The 22,360-nt window shown below is 38.5% G+C and overlaps 1 protein-coding gene across 1 annotated transcript; it reads right to left on the bottom strand.

Annotated features, from left to right (window-relative positions):
• Positions 1-19,927: 19,927 nt before the first annotated feature.
• Positions 19,928-22,003, bottom strand: LOC113065056 (transcription factor Sox-1b-like). Its single transcript, XM_026236216.1, has one exon. The coding sequence runs from the start codon at positions 21,561-21,563 to the stop codon at positions 20,535-20,537; it is 1,029 nt and encodes a 342-aa protein (XP_026092001.1). The 5' UTR covers positions 21,564-22,003; the 3' UTR covers positions 19,928-20,534.
• Between the last annotated feature and the right edge of the window lie 357 nt (positions 22,004-22,360).

Raw genomic sequence — 22,360 nt, 5'->3', positions numbered from 1 at the left:
AAGCAAACCGGTGCGTGCACTCTTTTCAGAAAAAGAGACCGCAATGAGCACAATCCAAGTGAAATGGGCTTTCGGTTTTCTCTATTCCTTTCCAGGTCTGTTAACCTTGCAAATTCTGCCGTTTGTTTTTTATTTGAAGGATGTCTTCTCAGTCAAAGACTTGTTTTCACCGCAAGTTTCTAATGGAGAAAATGACTGACAGTTCATTGTTTGGGAATATCTTGCACTCCAATTAAAAGAGTGAAGATTGCACAAGGCTGAGGTGCCTCTTTAGGTGAAAAGAAGTATAGTCTCACACTGACACACACATTTCTAACAAGAAATACATAAAGAAATGTGTGTGCGTATTGACCCAATCAACTTCTTGTTCTCATTTGGAGCGGGAACGTAGCCTTGAGCAGTATTCAGACCATGGTGCAAGCAACCTCTATTGACTGGGTTTGCTCTTCAAAGACAAACTCAATTCATCAACACAATATGCAGAATTTATGTCTTTGAGCTCTGCTGCCAGAGATCACCACAGGGCAAAGTCATTAGGATACAAACTCTCCTTTTCTGGCTGAGCTCTCTCTCTGATCTCACTGTATCGCATAATAAAATTATGTTCTGATGGACCTGAGGCAGTCTTTTGTATAAATCCAGTGAATACAGCTGTGGGTCAGGTGTTTAAAGGTGAGCAGAAATATGTATTTCCAAAAACATAGGAGCATTTCTGTGCAAACCAGTGTCTTTGTATTGTATTGTGATTGCACCATAGTCATTTTCTCTATATGTGCAGGGGGAAAATGTATGAAACTTGTGATATCGAGTTTAACTGCGTGTTTGTGTGCGCAGGATCATCTCATGGGTACTTCTGCTGCAGAGATCATATACGATGAAGCTGTACTCAGTCATCTGATCCGAGATGAAAGTTGCCCTTTGGCTGCGTGACAGACAGGAAGAAAGGGACGCTCACGCTAGTGTGAAGGTATAGGGAATTAAAGGAACAATACAGGTCAAGTTAAAGGCTTTTATTGCAGGGAGTCACTGATATGCACACACAGACCTGTTTAGGCATATCCAGAATTGTGTAGATTCATGGACCGTGCAAACATAATTTGCAGCATTATTACTAATGATGAACCGATATGTATTGTAAAAGCTGATTAATCAGACATTGTTTGGCCATTTTCAGATGATCACTGCACTGACTTTTTCTGCATTTCTGATCAAATAAATGCAGCCTTGGTGAACATAAGAGATCTATATTAGCATTTGGAGTGATCTAAGATGTGCGTTTGAGAAAGGTGGTTTGACTGACCCCAGTTTTGTTTCAGTAGCTCATTTCCTGTTTGGCTTGTATTAGTGCCTATTGCCTCAGTATAGTGGCCATGCTGATAGCTAATGGCCTAATCCATATCACATTACAAACAGGATGATTAAGTGCTGCCTCACAGTAGGATTATCATGGGATTATTATGGGATCAGTGATATCTCTGATCTGTGAGACACTTTTCTCTCTTCAAGTACCCTCCCTGAGGTACATCATATCACATCAGATACACACCGACTCAAGAGACTTCAATCAGGTCACCTGCAGACAGAACATTTCCAGTGCTGTCATAATTGAAACCAGTGATGACAGTGACATGTTCAAAAATCATTGCATTTTAAGTGAGTTTGATGGTTTATAAAAACAAATACACATTTAGAAACTCAAAAAAGCACTTGAAATTTGTCATATGAATTGTAAAACAGTGACTCTCTTGGTTGCATTTTCTCATTAGTGCCTCCCTGAAAGGTTTTATCGGTTTCATCAGAAGTAGGATAATGTGAGATGGTTGATGTTTGACTTCAGTAATCGCTGAAGGCCGCTGCTTGCTGCTGTTTAGATCCATAGATCCTAAACCAACCAGAACATGATCCCTGGAACCCTCCTACTCTCATGTTGGATTGGTTTACAGATGATTGACGTCTTTTGGCAGGCTCCCAAGATCTTAGGAATTCTGGGATGCTTTGGCTAGTGACTTGTCACACATCCCAGGTATATGTGATGTTTTTTTTTGTTAGTGCCAACGGTTAGTATCACCTGTCGCTGTGGAGTTGCTGTCCGCTCAGCTGGTTTGCTAAACACAATAATTAATGCGGAAAAAGACTGACAGGTTTTGCAAAGTAGCTTTTTAATGTGCACTTTACTGTACTACAGATACGATTGAAGACTTTTATTCCATTTCACTTTAAATAATATTATCAACACACCCATTTGCTTTTCTAAATGTAACACACTCCATTTTTTATGATTTTGAATGTAGCAGTTTAAACTGTAGAAGAAAAGTGAGCTGGTTGATATTCATAAAAAGCCTTACAGAAACTATAGGCGCGCACACACACACACTCAGCCACAGACTCATGGTCTATTATAAGGTTACAGATCAAGGGCCTCTCCACTCAAAAGGGGGCACTGTTACTGCATTACAGATTACAGAGTATTATCAGGGAGCTTTCTGAATTACAAATTAGCATCACTACTTTAAACATTCATGTAATAAAATGGTTTCTAATATCAGACCAATCACTTCAGACATAGAAATATGATTCCACAATAGCCATTAAGTACATTTTGTTAATGAAATGAGGACGGCTGGTCCCATCCTCCTAGTTTTAGATTGTTATCATTTTAGTCGTGCTGAGAAGTAATAACTGAAAAGAGGAATAGTTCATTTAGCACTTTTCAGGTAACGGCTATGCACTATTATAGTCTATAAAAAAGACTTAAATGGAAGAATGAAAAAAAGCTTAGAATGCTTTACTTCAAGATTCAGCTTTATTTTCAGACGGGAAGAGCAGACGGTTCTAAAACATTGGCTGGGGGAAAAAAGTGCATATTGAAAGTAGGCTTTAACATGAATAATACAGTGCAGAACTTAACTTGATTACTTGAAAATGCTAGAAATCTCATGAGCTTGGAGAACAAATTTTTATTTCCATTTAATATATATAATGAAACCGTTCATCAAACAATCACAAATTTCCACAAGAATAACTGTTTCCAACTATAATATGACACTGAAGACTAATTAAGTTCCTGTGGCTCAATAGCAAGGTTGTGGGTTTGATTCCCAGGGAACACATTAGGTAAAAAATGTTAGCCTGAATACACTTGTAAGTCGCTTTGGAGAAAAGCGTCCGCTAAATGCATTAATTTAATTCAATTTAATTATGTAAAGACTAATGGTGAGTAATGATGCTGAAATTTAGCTTTGTCGATGCAGGAATTTTAAAATATATTAAAATAGATAAGAGTTATTTGAAATTGTAATAGTATTTCACAAATATTACTGTTTTTTGATTGAATAAATGCAGCCTTGGTCAGTTTAAGAGACTTTCTTTTAAAAACATTAAGAAATCTTACTGATCCTAAACATTTGAACTATACATATATATATATATATAGAGCGAGCAGATAGACGGTAGGAATGAAGATGGTAAAGTCAAAAAAGAAAGAAAATGGTAAGACGGGCATCATATAGCACTTTTTCTTTTTTGTCTCCTGAGGATGTTTTTTCCTCACTAAGAGCTGAGTACCTTGGGTCGCTCACTCTCTACCTTACTCCATACTCCTGTTCACCTGACATTAGGCCCCGGCTCAGTCCCAAAACAGCCTGCACCCCGCTGGGTCCATTCCATTAGATACTCCCTACACACTTTGTCTGTCATACTAAAAGCCAAGCCTGGGGAGCTAGGAGAGGTTAAAAGGTACGAAATGAGCCTCAGCCGAAAAGAGTGAGTGGTTTAGGAAGCTGATTGCTCTGATCTGATTGGGCAGATGGTTGAATTGTGTTATCTCTCATCTCGCTCTACAGTATATGGTTAGATGGAAAGATGAGGTTCAGGTCATTGTCTTTACTTTGAATGTAAGTCATTATGAGTCCATTCAGTTATTTCCTATTGTTATGGAAGTAATTAGCCTCCCTCGGTGTACCTGACCGCTTGCAGCTATAAAGAAAAAAATCCATCAATGTCTAAAACTTGCTTTTTTTCAGGTGAAAATTAATGTAGGGAAATTTGAAGACATGCTTTCTTTATTAGGCTAATGAACATTCATGCCTAATAAAAGGACTTTTCAGAAATCAAGTATTTTAAACCGACTGAAATCCTGAACTGAGATTATATTGATCTGCATGTTTGTTCTGACAGTGTAAAGTGTAAAATCAGTGTGTTATAGTAGTCATGATTAACATCCACGAAGTTCTTCTTAGTTCCTCTACTTTATCATCTCCATTGGTCAGAGCAAACAACTGATGCATGGTGTTAATGAAAAGACTGGGAATGTTTGAGTGATTCATTCATTCATTCATTCATTTAAGAGATGGAGAACAAAAAGCAATTTTCTTGTAATATCAGTACTGCAATACTTTACTCTCAACAGCATTTTTCAAAGGACCTTAAAAAGGATTGTTAAAAAGATGTGCTACACTCAACTTGATTGCATCAGTGTTCTTAAAGTAACTTTGAAAATAAAAAACTAAATTTATTTTTAATGAATTCATTATTTAAATAATATAGTGAAATATTACATTTTAAAATAACTGTTTTCTTTTTGAATATATTTTGATTACAAAGCTGTTTTTTGTTCCATTGTCACGTGATTCTTCAAATATTATTCCAGCATGCCGATTTGCTCAAGAAACATTTATTATTATTATCAACGTTGAAAACATTTTTCAGAAGAACAGCAATTATGTACATTAGAAATTTGGTGCAACATTATACTGTATATGCCTTTTTTGTGACCAATTGTATACATCCTTGCTGAATAGAAGTATTAATAAAAAAAAATGAAATAAAAAGACTAACCAAAACCTTTTGAATGCTGTTTTATGCCATACATAAATGAATTCTAATGGCAGTCATCGCTGAAACATAATTTAGGGCCTTATTTTGTTTGTTTCTATCTGTGTAAACTGGATAATTGGATTCTTGATATTCCCTCTTAACCTTTTACATGTATGCATTTAGCACACACTTTTATTCCAAATGACTTACATCGAAGTTATGCATTTCATCAGTTCATGCATTCTATGAGAATTGAACCCATAACCTTGGCACTGCTAGCACTATATGCTTCAATATGTGAGCCACAAGAATGATGAACAAAGCATACAGTGTTTTGTACAAGTGGTTATAACTTGGTTCAAACTTGTGTGATGGTTGCTAAGCTGAAATCAAGATACACTGGTCACTATTTCACTTAAAACACACATCTCCTCAACAAGCTGCACAAAGTCAAGTGTCATTAATAATTTTTCATATCACAAAGGGTACAGGATATGCTACATTGTGAAGATGGATGGTAAAAAATCTCTAAACCTATAGTTAACTTGCCTAACTGCAACATCAACCATCCCATTTCGGCACAGTGGTTAGATTCCTCCACTCATGCAGTACAGCATGACAGGGTGACAGAGAGGTCAGGGTCGGCTTTAGACAGGATTTTGTATGGAGATGAAGGAGACTGTCTCTCACACAAAAACAAAAACTGCTTTCCCTGTAAAACAGTTATATGAAATGGTTTCCCATCCAGCCAAACTTCCTGAATCCTCTTCTATGGAGAGATGCCAAACCACAGAAGTTAGAATAAGGGAAGCAAGAAGAAGAGAAAGAAAGATCTAAAAGAGAAAGATAGAAACAGGTGAGGAGAGACGGTGTGTTTGGGTCATCAAAGCTCACATCGTTTAATACAGTTTTGTAAGCTGTGCGCTATACGTTGATAAGTTGCTGTAGTTGATAAGGTTTATTGTGATGCATTAGAGCTGACCAGTAAATTAATGAGTGGAGAACACTCAACAGGCTGTAAAAGTATTTTCAGTTGTACAGACATTTAAATAAGATATATGAATAGCCCATTAAAGTCTGAACATTAAGTGTCAAGAATAAAGGGTAGAATATGAAATGGTCATATAAAAATAATAGCCGATGTTTGAGAAATCTTCCACCGCCTGAAACACATGTTGATTACCGAGAACAGAGGGCAGCCGCACGCAGAGTTCAATTAGTCAACCAATTAGCGCTGGTCCGAGCGCGGCGGGTGCGCGGCTCTGCGTGACCGACAGGTCTCGCCGAGCAGCCGTTACAACGCTAGCGTCCGTGGCAAGCTTGATTTCTGGGGCCCCGGTGGGCAGTCAGGATGTTATTATCGAGGTCTGGAGTCAGCGGCTTAAAGTGGCGACCGTGGTGTAGATTCGAGACGCTCGCTGCGGAGCGGTGCGCGCGACATCAACGCCATGTTGCCATTTATAACGTGCGACAAATGTGGATTGTAGCGCACGCAGGGGTGGGTCCAATGCCGCTTGACTTCAAAGAACAAAAGCACTTGTCAAAATCTGCATTAAAAACACGTCATCTTTGAAAGTGGATTAGCCGTGATCTCTCATAAATTTGAGTTATGTTATTTCTGTAAAATAATAAAATTAGGATTTTAGAAAACCATCATACAGATTTAAATATAAGACCCCGGATTCACAGACAAGGCTTAAAGCCTAGTCCCCTTGTTTTGTCTCAAGATGCACACAAGGAATGTAATATATATGGCATGGTTAAAAAAAATAAAAAAAAAATCTTAAATGTCCTAATTGAACTATGGCCTAATACTGGCTTAGTCAAACCCTGTCTGTGAAACCAGGCCAGTGGTTCTTTATTGGCATCTATGGTTTCACGAAGAACCGTTAAAAATCCATAGAGACTTTACATTCCACAAAATGTTCTTTATAGTGGAAAAGAGTTCTTCAGATGTTCTTTTAAATGTTGTAATGTTTCTTTTAAGAACTGTTCACTTTCATTCTTCTGTGACATCACTGAGAAACCCCCTGCCACCCAATGAAAGTTTTGGCAGTGATGCAATGAAGGGACTTAAAATAACTTATTTCTTAGCGAGAAGATTTAATAATTCTATTTAATAATTCATAAAAAAAACATTGAAAACCTCATACAATATGTATAAATATCTCACATTGAGCTACAGTAAAACACATTCCAAAAAGTCTTGTCTTAAAAGACTTATTTTTTTAAATAAAAATTTAATTTATATTTTCTTTCATTTTGTGACTGTTTTTAATAGATTTATCAACATATTAATAATAAAAAATATATAGTTGCAGGCTAACAGGTGAGTTTTACCTAGTGTTTTAACTACTAAAAACAAACAGTAGCAAAACAAATGCACTTTAATCATGTGCACTACTTTCAGAGTGCACTACTTTTTCTCCAACATGGCAGCTGACTCAATGCGAAAACAAAGGTCAAAACTTTTAGGAAATGTCACTCATTTCGTCTCTTGCCACTTAGTGGCCTGTTTGGCAGGAGGGGGCTTGGCCTGCGCCCGGTCACTGGGGGCAACAGAATAATGAATCACCATGGCGGCGAGGCGCTGCTCTGCCTGAAAGCGTGGAGGCAGCCAGAGCAGCACGGCGGGACGCTATTGTGGCTCGGCCTGCACTATAGGCAAACCAAGCAGGCAGGAGGTCTGGAAATAGTTACAGTCAAATAGAGGCATACTGATCAAGAATACAAGAGGTCTCCTCTCCCCACGGGCTCTCCCCGTCCCTCCCTCCCCCTCTGATCAGATAAAACATACTGTAACAGCACTAAGTCTTTGGCAAATTGCAGATTGTCACAAGCTTCAGGGATGATTTAATACAGTCATCGTATTAAAGCCGAAGCTTGCTGTTACAATGAGGTTGGTGGCTGCTAGTGTATGTGGAAGTATATTAGCATTGCTGTAATAGTGATGACGATAGGGGAGTTAGGTTGTGCCAGCTCAGTGCTCTTTTTGCCCCAGGTGAGGGCAGACTGATCAGATGATTATTTCTGAAGGGATAAACAGCTTCTGAAATAGAGCCCCAGCAATTACCTGAGTTTCAGGTAATCAAGGTAGAGCTGAATAAAGGGCGCAGTCTGCGGTCCTCCACCTTGCCTCGGACTCCATTACCTGTTCTCTTTCAGACAGCATAATAAGAGCAGAGAAACCCTAACCAGACCCTCGGCAGGTAAATCTGGTTGTCTGTCAAGTTCATTGTGTCAAGCAGCACAGATATGGTTCCACTAGTCTGAAACAAGACCCCTGGTTTGGGGTTTAAAGAATCAAAGAGCTTCCAGATTGAGACTTGACCCCAGATCTGGGATAAACTGTCACTTGTGTGTGTGTGTGACCTGAACATCCCTTTAAAACGTCATGATTTCAAATTCCCGTAAGTGTGTGTATGAGGGTCAGAAGGTCAGTGCCATGCAGAATGTTATTTACATTGTAAATGTATTATGTGCATATACATTAGTGGTTAAAGGGGGGGGGGGGGGTGAAATGCTATTTCATGCATACTGAGTTTTTTACACTGTTAAAGAGTTGGATTCCCATGCTAAACATGGACAAAGTTTCAAAAATTAAGTTGTACGTTTGAAGGAGTATTTTTGTTCCAAAAATACCTCTTCCGGTTTGTCACAAGTTTCGGAAAGTTTTTTTCGAGTATGGCTCTGTGTGACGTTAGATGGAGCGGAATTTCCTTATATGGGTCCTGAGGGCGCGTCTGCCAGAAGAGCGCGCGCTCCCATATAGCAGAGCACTGAGAGCACAACGGACGTTCACTGATCAGAGCGAGAGACCGAATTGTCACAAAAGTAGTGTGTTTTTGGTTGCCAGGGCAAGACAACCCTGCACAGATTACCAAAAGAAAAACCGCATTTAGGGACCAGTGGATGGAGTTTATTTTTACACAGAGCATCAACGGAGTTGTGCAAGTGTTTGTGTTTGTTCCCTGCATTTCGAAGATGCTTGTTTTACAAACAAGGCCCAGTTTGATGCCGGATTTGCACATCGTTTATTTCTTAAGGATAATGCAGTCCCAACGAAAAAGGGTCACGATCGTGTGTTGGAACCGCAGGCGGTGAGTAAAACTGCTTCAAATATCTCTGTGTTGTTAACTTAGCTGTCGGCGCATAAGCACATCAAGTAAACAACATGCGATGTTGTCATCAAACTGCACTTTCCACATGTACACCTTAAAAAGACAACATAAAGTGGAACTTAGTCATTTTCCAAAACCGCTAAGCAAATATATACAGTTTCAGTACATACCACATAGAGACGTCGTTGCTGATGCTGCTCTTGTTAAATTTCAGCCTCTGGATCTGATTCTGGATCATAAATATAAGCTGAATCTGACTGTTAGCCATGGTTTGTTTTGGATTATGTTTTTTTCCTCACGGTAATGTCACAGTTTCCAGACGCCCTCAACGCAAAAGCTTACTCGCACTCGTGATTCTTTAGCTCCGCCCACACGTCACCCCTCCAGGTGTTTGTGTTTTTCCGGGAAAAATCAGTACAGACTATCTTTCTCTTATAAATATAATAAAACTAAAGACTTTTTGGAGTTATGAAGGATGCAGTACTACTCTATAGGTACTCAAGATTAACAGGATATTGAGTGAAAACGAGCATTTCACACCCCCCCCCCACCCCGCCCCCCTTTAAAAGTTTGGACAAATGATAGGTGCATTTACAGTAATGAAGTAATACAGTAATATTGTGAAATATTTATATCCAGTCTTCAGTGTCACATTATTTTTCAGAAATCATTCTAATATGCTGATTTGGTGCTCAGTTAGTATCCCTTATTATTGGTGCTCAAATATTAACAATGTTTTTTTTTAACATCAATGTTGAAAAATGTTTTTGCTGCTTAAGATTTTTGTGGAAAGGGTGCCACATTCTTTGATGAATAGAAAGTTAAAAAGAAGAGCAATTATTTAAAGAAATAAAAAATTCTTAAAACATTGCATGTTGTAAATGCATTTACTGTGACTTTTAATCAATTTATTGTGTCCTAGCTGAATAAAAGTATTATTATCATTATTATTATTATGTAGTCTAAACTTTTAAATTATTACAAATATGTTTCCACAAACGTGGAATGTGACACTGAAGACTAGAGTAATATTGCTGAAATTTCAGCTTCGCCATCAAATAAATAAATTACATTTCAAAATATATTTGAATTGAAAATTATTATTTTAAATTGTAATAATATTTCATAATATTACTGCTTTCACTGCGTTTTTTAATTAATTAAATAAATGCAGCCTTGGGAAGGATAGGAGACTTCTTTCAATAACATAAAAAAGGTTTATTATTACAAACTTTTGACCATTATTTATGTATGTGTATGTATTTTCTTCTGATGTCTCTTTCAAGGTTGGACAGACTGAAGATGGGATAATTGCCATTAACCTTTATTATTCCTAGGTCATGCAAAAAATGTTTTAACACTCTCCCTTTTTCCCTTTTGTTGTTTGCTTTTTTTTCTACTCTCTTTCTAAAACTCATAGGAAAATCATCAAGCTTCCTTCATCTGCCCCAGTTCTGCCTAATCCCCACCAAGGCAAAAACAACAACATATACGTCACGCATTAGAGGAAGAAATGCATTTAAACCGTCATATTTCATCAGTTTATTTTACAGTACGATGTTGGTTTATTTAACTGCTGGTGATCTTGAACATTTTTTTTTTTTTTACTGCTCCCCCAGAACATTAGTGAAAGGAAATATAGCGGCATCTAGATTTGAGTAGCATGTGTCCTCAGTTGTTCTTTTTTCTTTTAATTATGCTTAAAGGGTTAGTTCGCCCAAATAGCAAAATTATGTCTTTAATAACTTACCCTCATGTTGTTCCAAACCCGTAAGACCTCCGTTTATCTTTGGAACACAGTTTAAGATATTTTAGATTTAGTCTGAGAGCTCTCACTCCCTCCATTGAAGCTGTGTGTACGGTCTACTGTCCATGTCCAGAAAGGTAAGAAAAACATCATCAAAGTAGTCCATGTGACATCAGAGAGTCAGTTAGAATATTTTGAAGCAAAATGCATTTTCGATGATTCAAAAAATTCTAGGAGATTAATGGTTACAATTTATGTTTAACTCGGTTCCCGAAAATTATAATCCACATGTAAAACTATGTGCAGCACATTTTGCTGAGGACAGCTTCCTCAATCTCGATCAGTTTAATGCCGGATTCACACAAAGATTATTCTTGAAAGATGGAGTAGTTCCCTCTTTGTCTGGAGAAAGCGTTGTTTATGGACCACAACCGATAAGTGTATTTTATTATTTAAGTTGGTGCATTTAACAGTTTCTGTAACTTATTACACAAAGGGCAACTTTGTTCTAACTGTTTAGCTCTGTTAACTATATGTTAGGGCTGTGCAAAAAAAATCGAATGCGATTTTCATGCGCATCTCGTCAGTAATAACGCTCCTGTGATTATAAGTACATCTCCAGCACATGCTCCTGCCCACTTGCTTCTCAAAACTAGTCCAATCGCGTTATCAGGAGGGCAGCGTGCTCTAAGCTGGTGTCGAATCACAACACAGGAAACGCTGGCCCAATCAGAACTCGTTACATATTTCTGAAGGAGGGACTTTATAGAACAAGGACGTCATCAGCCCGTTTTTATGACAGAGAAAACAGCGGTATACAGATAGATAGGTGAATTGTGTGAAAAATGCTGTTTTTTTACACACAAAACATGAATATTGCACAGTGTAAACACATTCAAAGCTTCAAAAACCATGAAAAACGGGACCTTTAATACAATTTGTAGATCGAACCACTTAAATAATTTACTAAATATTACTAATTTGGCATGATGTTACTTTTTTTATCCAAAATATTTTACAATACGCATTATTAGTGCACAAAGTTAAAAGTTTCTGGATCATCTGGTGGGTTTGAATCTACAGCCATTTAGTTAGAAGCTCAGAACTTAATTAAGACATTAAGCTACATCATGTCAGTTTAGATTCATTTCACTTTGCACAATATTGGCGGTATGTTTGTGTGTGTGTGTAAAGGAGAATCTCAATAACAAGCATGAGGCTAAGTAAATCCAAGCTGAGGATTTACATACTCATGAGAAATTCAAGAAACATGCAAACTACACCCACACAAATACTCATGGGCATCATGCCCATTGGCCACAGTGGCATATGTACCACCCTAAACTCCATTCCAACCTAGAAAGCACCAAATGGCAAAACACAAGGCAGACTTTGACTTCATCCCATGATTAAGAAGTTATTATGTACTAATGAACTGCTTTTTTTTTTTTGGTACCATCACCCACTGGCACTTCATGGGAAGCATCACAGAATTACACACTAGGCATCATAAATTGGGCTAATTTACAGCCTTTTATTTTTTGGCAGCACTGACCAACCAAAGCCAAGAGCCAGAAGCGGTGAGGTTTTACCCACCAGCCAACTGCAAATTGCAGTCAATTGCAAATAGTGGAAGGGTGATAAAGAAATAAAGAGAGAATGCACTTACAGAAAAAAATTAATTAAATAAATTAAAAAATGTTAAAAATAAATTAATAATAATAATAATAACTTCAGATTGTCTTTTTGGTCAGCATTAAAGGGAGGCCAACATCCTTTCACTGCATAATTATGTGAACACAGATACTTAATCTTGTACCCTAAGTTAAAAAAATATGGAGCTTGACTTAACTAAGACCATATTCAGGCATTTACCCAACATCCCCATTTTAAAAAAAAAGAAAAATAAGTTAACTTCAGTTAACAGAAATGTGAATAAAAAAATTGTATATAAGAATTTGTCATCCCTGCAGCACTTTACCTATACCTTATTTTGCAACATTGAATTAAGCTTTTTTTCTGTAAATGTTCAATACTTTCGATTCATTAGCTGCTACGGTAAATAACAAGAAGAAGAATAAGTACAGTAAACGGTAAAACTATTTACACTACAAAACAAAGTGATTATGATTACGATGATACATTTTAACTTTATGATTACAAATATCGAATTGCAGCCATTCAAGTTACAAATGGCCGTTTCCGCAGAATGTTAACAATAAGGTGGATACTGATAGGTAGAAAGAGTTGAGACAGGGGCTGCCTGTTCTGAATCACCATGTGAGCTGACATTTGAAGTATGTATGTTGTGTTCAAAGTTCTGCTTCTAGACTTAAAACCAAACATATAAGTAGCAGACCGGTGCTGTAAAGTAAAACCTGGTTTAAGAAATCGAAGGAAAAAAATCGTAAGTAATTTCAGCACCTGGACAGCTCCGCGCTCGCACCATACTGACCATTGGTCGACGCTGTAAAATTTCGGTTTGCTTTAACTTTCTTAATTTTTCACATTTATGTATAACAGTAGCATTTAAATCTTCCCACATGCTTAAGGTCAACTGTTAGGTTGAGACTTTTTACGCTTCTGCTTGCGAATGCAAAATAGTATCCTGGGTAACTACAGAGATGCAGCTGCGCCAGGAAAGCTGTGAAATCCAAAGAACAATTGAGAGCTCTGTTCGCCATCTTCTCGCCTTCTCTGAGCTATTTGCATAGTTCGTTCTAGTTTACTGGCTGCCATAGACCGTCCGAGAGACCTCCTTTGTCCGTTAATCAGCAAGTGACAGTGGGGTGACAACTCTCAGGTGACGGATCTCTAACAGGAACGTGATGAAGAAGAGACGTCGAGAGATTCCAATTATTTAGTGATCGCTCTTGGTGTAAATGTACACTAATGAGACTGCTGTACATAACTGTTGATTTTAAAATGTTTAAAATCAGTCGATCTGCTCGCACATAATTGTGGACATAAGTGGCATTCTTAAGCAGCACAACACTGCTGTCAGCCACTGAACAGTGGTTTAGTTGCGAAATAATTAGCCTGCTATAAAAATGTAGACGTGAGGCACACTATAGACGTGACGTAAGGCTATCACACCCTTGTCTTACGGTTTAAAAACATTTTAAACTAAGAATGTATGAGATAATAAATATCAGTATTTTTTAATTTAGTTATATAAAACACGTTTCAAGTTCTAAAAAGTAATCTTTCTCAGAATTGCCAAACATATTTTTCAAGGTAAAAATAATTTTGAGTCAAAAGTTTCCTTGGGTTACTTATTTGATCTGATCAAAACGGAGCCTATTTTTTCATAAAAAGTACAAAATTGTGACCTTCACACACAGTCATGAAGGCATACAAAATACTTTTTATGATATTTATTTGTTTGTTTGCTTGTTGTCACATATCAAAGAGGCTCCCTGCATGTTGCATATGCCACACAGACAAAAGGTTTTCAAATATTATTTTTAAACAAAAATTATTTTTATTTTAAGAATTTCAGCCTTTTAATGATGCTTTATAATCAACAGTCTTAACTAAACATTCCTAAATCCACATAAAGTTAGAGCAGCTCCAAGGACTGTCAAATCTGCATTTCCCTTTCTCAATTAGGCTATTGTAAGTCTCCCAATAAGAGAGAGAGAGAGAGAAAAGTTTATTTCAGAAATGCAACATATTTTAAAGTTTACACTTAAGCGTCTCAGACAAGGCTACATGATCTCAAAGTCTTATTGGGCGAGGCTGTTTTGGGTGTTTTGAATAACTTTCCGCTATATTCCCGCTTGTTCCAACCAGGAACTTACCCTCTCTTGCACCTGCATCGCCTCTCATTGCCTTCAGGAATTCGCTGATGCTTGTAATCAGCTTTGTAAGGCCAATGAGTGCACGGATGAGCGACACTTCCCAACGGCACAGTGAGTCGCGCAGTCCCGTTGAATGACAGTGAGCGCGGGGCGCCGTTCCAAAGCCGCCACGCTGCCAAATTCCAACAGAGTCTCTCACAATCACTTCGCCGCAGGAACCCGCACAGGCGGACACTGGTAACAGGGGGAAATACGAGTGTGTGTATACGGGAAAAGAGACCGAGAGAAAGAGATAACTTGCTAACTACCAATGGCCGACCTTCCCAAATGCGCTGAAATTTAGTCAGACGTAGTAGTCCACTTAATTTCTACGGCACGTTTAGCATCGCTGCCTAAGTAGAACATAAAAACGTACGTTAATTAACCAGAGCCTCGGACCACTCGTAAACCCATTACGTGCTTAAAGGGATCCTTCTTCTTGCGTTCAATTTGTCAGAAACAAAGACACACTTAGCCTAATAAATTTTGCATTTTAAGCCATTGCAAAATGCAATGCCAGTTTACATACGAGTAAGCTATTTAGTTTAACAACCCTTTATTTATATGACAAACGAAGACATAACGTTATGTAGACCGTCTTATTAGGCTAAATTGAGATATAGCCTAAGCCTGTCAAATATCAGATAACAAAGGGCATTTGTGTGAGAGTTGAATGTCATCATCATATTTCTCCCCAGTGTCAGGTTGAGATCTCCAGTTCTTCATGACAGTCACATATTGTATATTTTTTGAGAGCACTTCCAAGTGTACAGTACTTAGGTCTCAAACCGGATTATTTATGAATGCACGAATTCATTTGTGAAAGACAAACGCTTGGATTAATTTACACAGTAAAACGATTATGTTAAAACGCGTAATGTGCAATGCTATCGTATAAAGTAGACGGAAATAATACATATTCTTGTTTCTGGATGTCTAAACATGAGAGAAGAATGTTGAAAGGAAAACTGTCCCCTAAAATGTAGCTAAAATTTTGTGAAGCATGTTAGTAAACAGTTTTCAGGTTTAATTCAGTAAACATTTAACCACGTCTGAAACGACTGTAGCGCATAACGTCTCGTGCCTCTTGGAGGGTTTGTGGATTAGGAAGAAAGACCGCGAGATTGTTAAACATGTCAACGTGTCATTGCACGATAAGGCCCGCGCAAGGAATTTATTGGCCCAGTTGCTGTTTCTATTCCCCGCTAATCTGGCGCCGCACATTCGTCCTCTTGCAATCTGTCTCCCTCTTAAGCACAAATGCTATTTTGGGGATTTCCGTTTTTCATTTTCCTACCTAATTTTGAATGCCTGCCTATACTAATACTACAGTGTAAGCTCAGAAAGTTTGGTATAATTTCAAAGGAAACCCTTTGAAATTACATAAAACACTGTTGAAATTGATAAAAATGACAATATATGCTGTCTGTGTTATAATAAATAGGGAAAAAAACAAGGCGCTTTTTTATTTTATTTGTGTAAACTGAAGTTTGAAATGGTATAACTCAGGCATTGAAGGGGCTGGCAACTTCAGACAAATGTCTTGTGATTCTTCCAACTGTCTACTATTAGAGGAAAACAGAAATTTCTTTCTATCCTAATCTATGCAAAAGTTATTCTATTCCAACTGAAGGAAGGAATAATAGCATTTTTGTATAAAATTTTTGTCTAAATAAGTATGAAGTCATCTTTTGCACACTTGCAGTATGGAATAATGTGATCTCTGTATATTATTTGACAGAAAACACTCAGAAGTTACATAAAAAGCTGCTGTTTGTGACAAATAGTATTATTTATGTTGTTTCACATATGATGAACCATCTCAATACATTGTGCTTTTTTTGTGTGTGGGTTTTCTGAACAGTCTTTGAAAGAAAATAATTCATATTTCACAATAGCAGCATGCATAAAATTATAAAAAATATCTGGTCTATCACAATCTAAAATAGAATACACAATCTCCAGATTCATATCGTTTCATTTATGTCTATTCTGCATCGTGTAGAGATTGAGAGACCTCGCCGTCTCTTTCATATTTCATATTTTGATTTTTTATCAGCGTGTATTTTGGTTTCGGTTTCTATTTAACGTAAACAAGCTCCCCGAAGCTTTTGCGCGAACTTCGGAGCGTCAGCAAACTAATTTATGTTTATTCCCCCAGTACTGTACGGATTACTGTACATTCACTGAGATGCGGTCGAACACTGCACAGTTATGAAAATAAACATATTAGCTTATTGCTAGCGAAGCTTCCAAGCCTCAGAATAAAGAATCAAATGTATGAAAGCGAGTAGCACGCGTATAGGCTTACCAGATGCGCGTCCTGACCTCTCCACGGCGAAGGTGGCCACCCAGAACTTGTTTTATGAATATTATGCATTATAAATCCGTAGCGTCGGCCATTTGTAGTTTTTTCCTCGCGTGTCCTTTGTTTAGAAGCAGCCAAAGACTCAGTTTCCCAGAGACCATTGCGTCTCCACAAGCGGAAAAGAGTGGGCAGTCGCTGTCCAGTTCCAGCACCCCCGCGGTGCTGAATTCACACCTTCGATTGGAGGAACGACTTGTGAATGACAGCCATCAGGACAAATAGCGCTTCACAAAAGAGGTCAGACGTCTATACCAGAAGAAAGGCTTTTAGACCCATCTATATGAGTAAGAGATCTTGTCAATCATACAGCTCTTGGAGCGCTTTTGCGCACTTGTACAAAACGCTTTATATCTCAGCAATGGAAGCACGCAGAAACGTAAAAATGGTCTTGTTTGAAAGAAGAGATTCTAATCTAAAAGATTATATCGAGTATATAGGTATGCGTGGCTGTTTGCGGCTGACTGAAGCGGTGCAAAATGTATAAATAATAAGGTGAGAAATTTTACATCGCGATTCTGTTGAAGATCATTCGATCTGTGATTGTCACACAATAAAATGATCTACATCATCAGATTCCTGAGAATGAGAGCTTTCTTGTGATATATGACTTGACTGTTTTGTGAAAAATATTTTAAATACACATTCTTACGAAAACGTATTCGCAATCGTTAGATGGAAATTTATGGGGGGGGAAAATATATTTCTTAGCTTAATTTGACTACTTTATGTATCATAAAACCCCAATTAATGGTATTCTTTGTAAAGAAAACACTCTAAGCTTTCAAATGAACCCATTTCTGGGCAAATGCCATATAAGGAAGGATATGCAAATGAGACACAAACATGTGGCATGCTATTTTCGGACCCGGTACCGGGTCTGCAGAGTTTAAGAGGTTAAATCTTCCGTAGCAGAACGGCAACCAGCTTTTTTTCTGAGGAGGCAAGGAAATATGCATGGGTACGATAAACCTGATGCTAATTAGGAACATTTAGGACAGTGAGTGCAAAGGATCGCCAGTTTTACAAATGACAAAATACAAGCCCATTTTGACAATTTCATTTCGGATCATGGTAGTTTATGTGATTTAAAAAAGGGGGGTCTGTCTGGCTATTATAGTGAGATTGGTGAGATTTGCAGTAGTATTATTTTTCTTCTGCCAGGAAACGGTGGAGGTGAATAGCTTGAGCTCTGCCAGTCTGCTGGACGGATGCCCACGCAGGGCCCATTCTTTTTGTTTCTGAATGCAAATCCGCGTTTCTATGATGATGATTTGTACAGCAATGTTGTGTATTGCCCTATCACTGTGATTTAAAATAGCATTTTATTAAAAAAAATAAAAAAATATATAATAATATATATATATATATATATATATATATATATATATATATATATATATATATATATATGGGGGAACATGTGTATAAAAATCATTCATTAGGGTAAAAACAAGGAAAGGTTTTGCACATATGCTAGTTGCGGTTCTTAAAAATAACAGTTTCATTATTTGTTCTTAAACTAAACTGTTTTATAAACTTTAGTTTAAAACGTGAGTGAAACTTCGTCGGCATTCTCACGGTCGTCAAGGGGGAAAAAATAGGTTTAGAGACATCCCTGAATCCTGCTACTTGTTGCGGGAAAGCTCGCGCGTCACGTCACTCTTCCGGTATCATTGTAATGAGAATGAAACTTGTCGGTGACCCGGGGGTTCAGCTTTTAGGGTTCTTTAATCCTCCTCTCCCCGGACACAAAACACTCTCTGCCACGCACTCTGAATTCATCTTAATCCCACTGACACCCCACGGAGGATACGAGCAACATTTGCTTGACGGCCCACCATGCAGGCTAATTCATTAAAACAAAAAAAAAAAAACAAAAAAAAATGTTTTCATTAGTAAATGAAAATAAGCCAGGAGGCGAAAAAAATAGAATGCTTCTAAAATGCACACCTAAAGTGGAAATAAACTAACATTTTAAATTCCATTCATGGGTTCAGAACGCAATTATTCCATAACCGGTAAATATAGCCATGAGTGGCTCGCGGGTTATACCCAGGCGGATTTAATTGAAGTGGAGCGGATTTAAAGCGTATGTCTGTACAATCCGGGGATCACAGGAAAAAAACAGGGGTAGGTCCATTGAACAATGAATAATGTGCTTCGCTCTCTATTTGCTGTTCTTCGGTTTTCATTGGACATTAGGCCTATTTATTTTGAGAGGTCTTGCACTTTGACCTCCATCATATGCATCAAGACACAGCAACAACGTCACAAAAGGCTTCCTAAATGATGACAAATACAGAAGGGTTCATTACTGCAAAATAGCTTGGTAAACTTTACCGCGATTAAAGCAGCTCATCGGGATTAACAAAAATACTGGCATACAATAAACATTAATTATCCAGCGATCTGAAGTTTCATTTAGACAGACACAACCAAAAGCTTCGAGCCCAAATAACTAAGTGTCAAAAACTAATTTAAAGAGATGAACACTCAAATCAAGTGACATATTTTAGACATTAGGCTTTCACTTCTTTTTACCTAATCTTCTAATGTAAAATATTTTCCAGAGTAAAGTTAATAGCAATGTAATAGTAGGAACTTCTTTAGAAATAATTACCTGATTTATTATAATAAATATAATTTACTTGTAACTAGTTTTTTTGAACAAATTCAATTTTCAGCAGATCTTACAGATAGGCCTACATTTCAGTATATAGTGGTTATGCTTTTATATTTTATTTCTGATTGCCTACTTGCTTAAATACGTATGATTATTTATATTTACACCTATATAATTAAAATAATCATCTGCCCCCAATAAAATCCTATTTAAAAACATTGTTCTTACTGTTTTGTCCCAATATTTTTTAACAAAACGCTCAGATTTGATCAAACAGAGAGTGTGACTAAATATGCCCGTTTCGTGGTTTATACAGAAATATGAATATATTATTATTAGTTATCACATTGGAACATTAACTCTGTTTCCAACAGGTAAATCGCGAGTCCCATGGGATAAAAAATCAAAACAACACAGCAAACTAACTTTCCAGAATCAGAGCAAAAGCAGTGACATTTATTCTTCTCACATCAATGCAAAACGTTTTCCTATTTTTCATGGCAAATCCGAATTATATTTACAGATGTGTATCAATCTTTCTCTGTAATATATTCACAATGTACAAGGAAAAATACAACAAACAAATAAGGAATAGATCGAGTACAGTAACTCACGTATTGACAAATCCGAGTGGAATCGAGAAAAATCTTAGAAAACTTTAAAAACGTAATTTGATTTAATTTTAAACTGCACTCTTTTTCATGTCTTAAACACAGAACCATTTCAATCGCTTTCTCTCTCTCTCTCTCTCTCTCTCTCTCTCTCACACACACACACACACACACACACACACATACAAAAGAAGAATTAATCCCTCGCAAATGTGTAAAGCTCACGCATATTGTGTAATTTCAGACAAATTATTCAGACAACATCCCAAGGGATGTGATTCAGTTTAAGTATCATATTTAAATAATATCACCTTCAAATTTACAAGAACAGACATTCTGTACAAAAAAGGTAGTTATGCTCTAAAAGAGGTAAATATTTGGTTATTTGAGTCTGAATGCGAATCTTTTCATATGTGTGTCAGAGGAACGGTTCCGTTTACGCTCGTCGCGGAACTTTGATAGTGCTGCGGTACAGCGTGAAGTCTGCTCTGAGCGGACGGGTCCCCTGCCTCCGCCGCTGGTAAATACATGCTTATCATCTCTCGCAAGTCTCCGGGACAAGGGGCTCGAGAGTGAGCTGTAACGGGAGGACTTACGCTGGGCTCCGATTTCACCAGCGAGCCCAGCGCGCCGATGGCCCCAGAGGAAGCCATGCTGGAGTTTTGGTGTTGTGTGTAGGATATTCCCCCATAACCTGACGGCGAGGCGCTCATGTAGCTCTGAGAGTTTGAGAGTGGGCTGTACTGGAGAGCCGTCATTTCGTAGCGGTGCATAGGCTGGGGGTTATGAGGATGGTGATGGTGTCCGTGGTGGTGATGCGCTGCGCTGCCCGGATGCTGACTGTAGGCGAGCTGCGCCTCCTGCATCATCGCGGCTGCAGCCGCGGCGGCCGCTACCTGCCCCGAGTACGCCCCGTTGGTCCAGCCGTTCATGTGCGCGTAGCTCGCCGCGGTGTTGACACCGTGACCCACCGGACTGTCTAACCTCTGCCCGACCCCCGGTGCACCCATTCCCATCCCCAGCCCCACGCCGCCTCCGCCACCTGATCCAGCGAGCAGGCCACCTGCCAAAGAGTACTTGTCCTTCTTGAGCAGCGTCTTGGTCTTCCTCCGGGGTCGGTACTTGTAATCCGGGTGCTCCTTCATGTGCATGGCACGCAGTCTTTTCGCCTCGTCAATGAAGGGTCGCTTTTCCGGCTCGGTCATGACTTTCCACTCCGCTCCGAGGCGCTTGCTGATCTCCGAGTTGTGCATCTTTGGGTTCTCCTGAGCCATTTTTCTGCGCTGACCCCGAGACCACACCATAAACGCGTTCATAGGTCTCTTGACACGGTCTTGGTTAACTTTGCTGCCGCCGTTGGGTCCCGTGTGGCCCGTGTTTGTGTTAGTATGGGGTCCCGGGGAATGCAAGTCCGTTTCCATCATCATGCTATACATTCACCTGGCTTTAACTTACTCAGCTCACACACAGAAACATTCACACGTCCCCGTTCCTGGCAGGCACACACGTGTAGAACCTCTTTATAACAAAAGAGGCCACTCGAACAGGAGAGATCGGTACAATCCAGACTTTGCGGCTGCTCGTCTCCCTTTGTTTTATTCTAACTTTTTCTCGGGGTGATTTTCACATCCAGAGCAGAATTGTCTTTGAGCTACTTTCAGCGGTGGGCTTGAAAAGTTAGTGGAAGAGCGGCCATATGATGCGCGTTGACAGGGAATAAATGAGTGAGGGAGAGCCAATGGCGTTTGAGGACGGGGCAGATTTGCATATGGCTCACGGTCAGGTGACGAGCACGGGGGAGAGAGCGCGCGCTACAGACGCAGCTGAAAGGTTTTTCTGCGGCGCGCGGAAGGTAAACAGTTGGCTACAAACCACTGCTGACAAATGTTATTTGGGGTAAATCATCTCCGAATGATCATTTTCGCTGGAACAAACAATAAATCAGTGATTAGAAACCTCGGAGCCTGGACTTCAAACATGTGAGCAGTGATTTTTATTGTAAATTAGCCCAATTGGTTTTCTATCATGAATTAAATTGATAAACGTTTTTGTCTTTTTAACCATTATATTCTTTATTTATTAAAAAGTCCAAAACAGGAAATAAATGTCTCAGCAAGCAGACGTGTAAACGTCTTAGGCCTATATATATATATATATTTTGTATATACATTTGTTCTCATTCACATTTTCTCAGTATCTTTTCCAGTATTACAATCATTTCAAGTCCCTTTGA

This window comes from Carassius auratus, chromosome 1 (genome assembly GCF_003368295.1).
Source record: "Carassius auratus strain Wakin chromosome 1, ASM336829v1, whole genome shotgun sequence".
Taxonomy (NCBI): Eukaryota; Metazoa; Chordata; class Actinopteri; order Cypriniformes; family Cyprinidae; genus Carassius; species Carassius auratus.
Note: the sequence above shows the minus strand (reverse complement) of the source record. Positions and strands in the feature narration are given on the sequence as shown.